Raw genomic sequence first — 8,313 nt, forward strand, 5'->3', positions numbered from 1 at the left:
GTTTCGATAACACCGAGCAGCAATTAGTTTGAGTATGGCGCGTTTCCACCACCCGCTTTATTTTTTTGCCAGTCGGCTTTATTCTCGTGATAGCATTTTGTGACACCGACGGCAGAAATGGGCAGAAAGTGCTACTTAGGACGGCCAATTTCCAAAGAAAATAAAAAAGAACACCTAAAATAAAAATTTAATTGATTTTGCAGTGAAATACAGATTAATGAAATGAAAGGGCGATAAAATATACTAGTTGGATTTGCTTGCCCCGAGCAGCCACCAGTGTAGCAGTGGAACGAGCGAAAGCCGTGAAAAATGTACTCCGCCCTAGTCGCGCCTCCTTGGAACGCGCACGGCTGGACTGGAGAAGCGGCGAACGCGAAAGTGCGCGCCCGCCGCTCCTCCAGCCCGGCAAGGAACGCGCTGCCCTTGACCAGCTACGTCACCCCAATTATCAGCAAATAGCATGAATTGCTTTTTTAAACCGCTTGAACTCCGCCTCGAAATATTATCATTACGTTACGTGGGCGTCGCTAGAGCTTGTGTTTTCCGAGTGTCGATCAATCTCGGGCATTTTGGAGTAGCACTACTTGGCTTGAGGGTAGACCCAGTGCAGCTCTGCGCACACACAAATCCAGTAATCAAAGAGGTCCATTTTAGCGAACGGAACGCGCCCTGCTCCCAACCATCAATAATGGCTTTTGTTGACGGCTTGCTTGAGTGTGCACGGCAGGCGCTTAAAAGAAATCGTCCCGTGTCAAGAGCGTGTTTGAGCATTGGCGAGTGCGCTTTGGGCATTGAAGTGGTGTCGTTTCTCGTCGACTGTGTTTTCACAGAGCATGAAGAAGGCTCCCGTGGTAAAATTGTGTCGTCTTGGCCTCCCCTATCGATTCCTACAATAGTGAACACCACTTCGGAACGAACACCCCCGCGACTATGGCACCATTGGCTGGCGGTAGCTTGGGGACTTCATTTTTGTTTTGGGCTAAGTTCTTGTCGCTGCTAGCGGGCATCAAAGGACGACTTGGTGGATCGTTAATACGACGCTACGTCCACACAAAGTGGACGTCAGACGTGGGTATGGCTTAGGTTGTTACGCCGCGCCCACGAATGGGCTGAGTGTGTTTGACTGACATTAGAACTGGGAGGAAACTCGGGCATGGTTGTTAAAAATATAAGAAAAGGAAGAGGTGGCTATTAGCAGCTGTCCACAACTATCACCATCATTGTGCAGTTCCATCCACCATTAAAGATTCCCCCATGTCCCGCGGCCCTCGCATCGGTTCTTCAACAATATGGTGCCGTGACCAGGATGGGAAGATCTACGCAGTTGAAGAATGGAGTGTACGGAGCGCCATCAACGATGACGTTAGTGACACGGCTGCGATGGGACTAAACTGTGACCACTGACCACGGACCGCAGTCGGACGTGAGTACCCAAAACTCAGTTGAGGGCTCACCAAGCAACTAACGATCAGACGCCCTCACCAACGCTGCCGAGCGGACTCCTGCGGGGACCAACGGAAGAAACAGCTTCGGTTTCTCGCCTACCATGACTCTTCTCGGCGACCTACAGGTATTACCGACGCCGAGCATCGACATGGAGGCCCTTTGCGAACGAAGAAACCTCACCCGCAACGACGCCACTACATTGATCAACGACATAAAATCACGGATGAATTCCGAGACACCATCAATCAGTGAGCTCATTTTCCTGAAGAAATGACTGATGGCAAAACATGTGATACTGAAGAAGCTGGACAACGAGATTCAAGAACTTCTCGACTTGGATCATTTAGAGAAAGAATATGAAGCCGCCTATGAATTCGAAGATTTTATACTGGTGACCAAATTTAGAACGGAGCGATTTTTCCCAGGGTTGCAGAAGTATTCCACCGATGACATTGTACAGTAGCCTTGAAAAAGCAGGATGGTATCGTAAACGTCAACGAATCGGCTTTGGAAAACAGTCATCGTCTAAACAAAAACAGCGATTTGACGACGCCTCTAAAAGAACATCATGAGCCAGAAGTCAGTGAACAAGTTGTTTCCTTCAAACAAGGGATTAATTCATGTAATAACCAAGTGGAGGCACCCGATGCTGTTGCTCGGACAGACGACTACAACCCCAACAATGAAATTCCTCGATTACCGGCAACAAAAACAACGAATAGTTCGATCAACGGGAAGGCTGTGCAGGAATCTGCAGATCGGTCTTCTGTGCAAGGTTTTTTAGGGCAAGAAAACAAGATCAATGCGCAAGAAACGACCTAATGAAAGACCACAAAAACCACACGTTAACTCAGGATCACAGTAGAGTTATCGACACCACAAAAGAAACCCTGGCGCACATATGAAGACGCCTAATCGACGCCATCACAGCAGCATGGCTTTAGAGGGCCTTTCGTTTACTAAGGTAAAACGTGGAAATGGTCTGAAAACCCCTACGTCCAAACGAAGGCCGCGAAGACGGCAAAACCGAAATGTCCTACGATGTGCAGGCGTAACTTCCCCTGACACAGCTTTAGCAAAGCACGTTACCAAATGCCGACTCGTTGCTAAAACGAAAAAGAAAAGAGCAGCCTTACGAAGAAGGGTCGTTCTACACATGAAAAGAGTCAGGCAGTACGTCAATTCCTCGACACGACTAACGACCCGACTCTCACGCCACACGAAGCATGCACGAACACTGTCAGGTCACCCAGAACAGACGATGGTCAGGACAAGCCACGTGCCCTGGCCCAATTCCACAAAACGCCCGTGCCACCGAAGGTGGAAACATAGGTGGAAGCAGAAGAATGAACTATCATCGTGCGGCTAACGCGGACCTGGCGCCGTTTCTGATAACAACGGACTGTTGAGTGAACTTGGACAAGTGTTTTTTACGTTGGCTCCATATAAGGCAGGATAGCTGGATAACCGCTGAAAAATTAACTCCTCATATCAAGTTAACCTTCTTCCACTTATCGGCCGGCCGGGAGGATGTTAAAAATATTAGAAGAGAAAGAGGTGGCTATTAGCATATGCCCTCAACTATCACTATCACTGTGCAGTTCCATCCGCCATTAAAGGTTAACCCACGTCCCGCGGTTCTCACCTAGGTTCTTCAACAATGGTTTTGCACGGCCGAGTTGAACTCCGGATGTGCGTGGTGGCCGATGCTGCGGAGTTTTTTTTTTTTTTTTTTGTGGTCGCTGTAGCAGGCATAATTCTACCCAGACAGGTCTTTCAAATGAAGGAGTAATTTCGAGCTCGTTTTTTAGCTCTCGAAAGGTGCTGTGCATTGATTCTGCAGCCGGCTGCGACACACCCCGTTTCCGACGGCTTTGAGGAGGCTTTTGCTACATGACGGTCGAGGAGCAAGTGTAGTGGGCGCAGCGGTTTTACGCGACAGGCAGGTTCTGCAGAAGCGTTGGTGGAGACCACACCCTAGACAGTCACCAGTCGGCGATCATCCGGTGTGTGCGCAATACGATGAGTGGAGACGTCTTTTACAGACCTCGTCTTTCTTTCCGGTGGTTTAGCGGACATGGCTTCCGCAGGTTCCTAACGCGCGTCTATCCGTATGCTGCAGCCAGAGCCTGCGCTTCAGTTATCGCCTGCTAGCAAAACAGTTTCGAACAAAGCGTTGGATGGCTGTGCTCTTTGTTTATCATCAGCGCGGCGGACAGACTCCCTCGAGGAGTTGCGTGACGCATATTTCTTGTGAAAAGGTTATATACAATCAGTCTTGGAAGAGAGCCAGACAAAAGGATTGGAGCAAAATTGCTTCCCTCATTCCCACCCTTTTTCCCATAACCCATCCCGATGTCCAAGTTCCCGTTCCCAGCAACCCACCCTATTCGGCTGCTTTTTCCTAGGGGGGACAGGAGGGGTCCCCCCGGGGATTGTCCCCCTGGCGGTGGGTCGCAAGAAAGTCTTTCCCGTTAATTTCTCTCCACCTTCGTGTGGAGAAAATTCTCTTTGCCGGTTGGCCCTATTTTTGTACTGTTGCAATTGGGTGTAACCGGTTATACTTCGTGTGGAACCGGGGAGCTATTGAAAGCTCCATTTACTCATGTCAAGGGTACAGTCGACGCACCGGTAGCCGATTGAGGTGGTTTATTTGCAGGGGTGAGGTAACCCAGCTCATTTCTCGCGCATGCAAATTACGGGGTTTATCTTCTTCCCCTGACACGTCTTCGGCGCATATCCTCGCGTTTGGATAGGACATAATCCTACCTTCCGCTTCCACATGGTTGATGCTGGTATGGCGCATATCCCGATAGCTTGATGGCCTGTTGCATCTGTTCATTATCCTCGCTACAATGCAATCAACGGCGCTTGCCTATTGTCAGAGGCAATCTTTACACATTTCAACGGCTTTTGTTCAGCGTCACCGTCGTATGGTAGGAAGCAGGGCATCGAAAGCGAGTAAAGAGGAGACCTAAGAATTAAAGTAACCTCGTGACGCCAGAGGGAGGGTAAGCTGCAGTGCAAAGGGCGCGAAAGATGAGAGGATTCTGAGAGGATTGAACTCTGTGAAAAAAGAGGCGACTGTGGGGAGCTTTTTAGAAGGAAAGCGGTGAAGAGCAAAATAAAATAAAGGACACAAATCTGAAAAGTTGTCCTTTGCGCCGTTTCTTCCTTCGTAACAAATGGCCACTTGGGGGATCGGCACTCAACTGGAAGTTTTGAGGAACTAACGTGCCCTGCTCGCGAAGTTCATAACACTGTGAATTTGAAAAGTAACAGTTCTAAAATAGTGCGTGTAGAGTGAAGCCTGAACTTGACGTTACGGGAGTAATACAGCTGCACACCACCCTGGCAGCACCCCGATTCTAGGGAGGCTGTGGCGTGTTCGAGTCTGCTTGCACACAAAGACGAACAAATTAAATAGAAGAAACTGGCGCAACCACGTGATAGCAGAAAAGAAGCCTTTTAAATTAATTCGTACCAAAAGAGGAAGAAACGAGAGCGAGGAAATAGGCGCAAGCACACTGTATTAGAAAAGAAGTTGCTAATACGTCTTGCTACACGCCGAGGTGGCTCGGTGGCTAAGGCGTTGTGCTGCTGTGCACATGGACGCTGGTTAAATTCTCGGCCGCCGCGGCCGCTTTTCTAATGGAGGCGAAAAGCAAAAACGCACGTGTGTGCGAGATTTCGGCGCACGTTAAAGATCCCCAGGTGGCCAAGATTAATCCGGAGCCCTCCACTAAGGCGCGCCTCATCGCCTCCGTTGCGTCGTCGCGTTAAACCCCACAAACAATAATACGTATGGCGAGGCTTTCGCCTTAAAAGCACGTAGGCAGACTGAACCCCGCCGAGGGAATTTTTTGTCGGAAAGTGGAGGGTTTCGATAAAGTAATACGAGCAGCAACTATTTTGAATGTGACGCGCTTCCATCACCCGCTTTCTTTTTTTTTTACAGTCGGCCATAGCCAGTCGGCCATAGCCACGTTTTTTTTACAGTCGGCAATAGCTGGACCGATTACTTCACTTGAATAATCAGCAAATAGCATGCATCGCATTTTTAAAGCGTTTTAACCCTGCCCCAAAATATCATCAGTTTATTACTACTACCCCAGGTTCGCCTTGCCCGGGTTTCGCTCAAACTCGGGCCTTCTGGAATAGCACCCCTGGACGGGTTACCGTGGCAGGAGCGGCGGAAGAATGAGGCTTTAGCTCTTCAAGTGGCCTTAACACTCTATCGCGCATTACATTTTTATATGGCGTTGCCGCCAGATGGAATTGGGGAATTTTTGCACTGGGCCAACTAACTTTGGGACAAGACAAAACTGTTTGGAAGTATTGGTTAAGTGATTAGGTTTTTCGGCTTCATTAGTTTTTCAAACCTTGATTTCTAGACAATATAATAATGCTCCTTCTAGAGAGTTTCTAGCCATGGGCGCGGATCCAGTGCGTTTATTTCTGGTTTTTTCCTTATGTCTGTTTTCTACTGCACGCAACTGCACGTGTGCCTTATATATTTGTATTTCTTCCAATCAAATACCCGTTGTCAGTCAGCGCTCGCCTTGTGTATTTATTTATGTGCCCTGCTTCTGTTTGCGCTGAAACACATCAAGGTGAGCACCTGAAGACCCGCGAAAATTTTCACATTGTCACCTACAGTCCGCTCCCCAAGATCACTTTCAGATCAGCCTCACCGCATTCAGGATGTTTACAACTGTCGATAGCTAGAAGTTGTGCAGAAACAGGTGCGAAACAGCAAAGAAGATGCCGCATGCCCCAATATAATATTTACTGTGCGCCATTATTTTTGCGGGCGCAAGACTGCGCGTTTTCTTCGCCATTGATATGCATGCGGCGTGGAGGGATGTGGCTTGCCTCTTCGAGTTGCTTGTGTGGAATCTTATGTCAAGCACCTGCCTCCAAGGAGAGGCCGAACCATCAGGCTTCACTTAGCGAATAATTCGCCCTCTTCCATCTGCTCAAAACTACGGGAGTAATATGGATTGATAACTGGCTCCGAACTACGTAGGAAGCATGAAGGCGTCTTGGCAAATTGCTGCGGCGAACTATGTCCGTATTTAGAAATAGAACTAGGTCGTCTGTACTCCTTGAAGTTCTTAACTAGTGCTATTGAGAACCGCGTCTCTATGTACACCATGAGGTCGGTGGATACGGTTAACATGAAATAAAAAACACGTTGCTGGTAATTTATTCAGATTCATATTGCGTTCATAATGCACCAAACACTAACGTTACCCCATGAAAATGATGGAGCCCACAATAAAAATATAGTATCGTCAAAATTGTAAAACCGTTATATTATGTTGCAGTACTAACGCACCTTTATGTCGAACCGACGCTTCGCATAGAATCGGTAGTGGATGTTAGTGGTAGAAAAAAAAAACACAAGCGAGAATGAAGTTTTACAAGCAGTGCTGCGCCAGAATCTCCGTTAGTCAAGGAAACCCGTAATGCTGCTAAGTTTCAAAAAGTCCGCGTAAACAATAAGCCCAACCGTCATTTTCGCAATTTTCGCCATGATTCCAGAGTAACCTTGTCTACGCGCCATAGAGTTTTAGGGAAATCAATTAACTCCTACTATCTGGACCTAAAGGGAACAACATGACTCTAGAGGACTTCTTGCTGATATTTATCTTTCACATATTGCAAATTTTTCATTGTGAACCATGCATCGAGTCAAATTCTTGTTTTAATAACATTTGCTAGTAACTAAGCCGCAGACTGTTCGAATAAATATATGAGGTGTATTTGCTTTTATATTGGATGTTTATATTCCACTTGTTCACAATAGCGGCTGAACAAAGTTGCAGTTTATGAAGCTCCCGCACCTACTCTAATTAACAAAAAATTGATCGATTTGTTTTGGTGTTTTGTTTGTAGTTTTGTAAAGTACACTGCCAGAAAACACAGACTGTGCGGAATAGCTACAAGAAAATAAAGACTTACAAACGTAACGCAAACAATTCGTTACGAGGTGAATTGGAACTCCAGACTTCGCGTGGGTAAAGAACAGTTCATCTATTACGCTATAGCAGTTGGCTTTGCTTTCGCCGCCCACCTAATGGCGGACCATGTTTGTCGCCTGACTTTCTGGCCCGCTTGGACTATGGGCTTGTAGTTCATTTTGAATCCAAAGGGTTTGCTTCCAAAGTTGAACTTTAAATTAACAATTTTTGCTTGCAAAGAGGGAAACCTTCCTGAACAAAAAAAGATGGAATAGAATCGTTTCTAATTTGACACCCAACGTCGTTGGCGTTTTAGGCTCAGATTAAGCAGACATTTTACCTGATTCATTTCTCGAAGCTGTTGACTAGAAGCGTCGCAGCGGGCCATCTAGAAGAGTCCAATATCAGGATCGGGTTATTGGGAAATAAATGTTCTTTCTTTGTCCCGGAGTATCCTAGAAAGGCACAACAGGACACCCTAGTATACGTTTTTTACAGCTTATATAGATGAGTTGATTTGGCAGAAACAAAAACTGCGCGCAACTCCATGGGGGAAGAACGTACACGGAGTTAATTGAAAAAATTTCTCTTATCTCCCACTTGTACCGTTAGCATGCATTCTCTCTGCGACAGCTATTCGTTTGCCCTGACCCGCCGTCAGGAAATATGTTTTAACACCAGGAAACAGCTGTTACAGTTATGTGTGCAAAAAATGGGAGCAAACATATTTTCAATTCTGAAAGCTGAGCGAATAATTGTATCCTCCTAGCCTCAATCTTGGTAAAGCCCAAACTGTTTATTAATTTATTTATTTTAAGCTGATGGCTAGGATTTGCATTGGCATCTGCAAAGGCGGGGAAGCAAGAGGTAGAGTTATACAGAGACTAATTCTGAAACGATT

At 46.8% G+C, this 8,313-nt stretch overlaps 1 protein-coding gene across 1 annotated transcript in view; it reads right to left on the reverse strand.

The window, feature by feature from the left end:
• LOC144175362 (cytochrome P450 2A12-like) overlaps positions 1-7,997 on the reverse strand; it is a 74,017-nt gene extending 66,020 nt beyond the window's left edge. The window contains exon 1 of the mRNA XM_077704444.1: positions 7,753-7,997. Within this exon, the coding sequence (XP_077560570.1) occupies positions 7,753-7,800 (48 nt within the window). The 5' untranslated portion in view covers positions 7,801-7,997. The remainder of the gene's footprint in view (positions 1-7,752) is intronic.
• Between the last annotated feature and the right edge of the window lie 316 nt (positions 7,998-8,313).

The sequence above is a fragment of the Haemaphysalis longicornis genome, unplaced genomic scaffold (assembly GCF_048455015.1).
Source record: "Haemaphysalis longicornis isolate Haplotype H1 unplaced genomic scaffold, Haemaphysalis longicornis Haplotype H1 scaffold_3, whole genome shotgun sequence".
NCBI classification, from domain to species: domain Eukaryota; kingdom Metazoa; phylum Arthropoda; class Arachnida; order Ixodida; family Ixodidae; genus Haemaphysalis; species Haemaphysalis longicornis.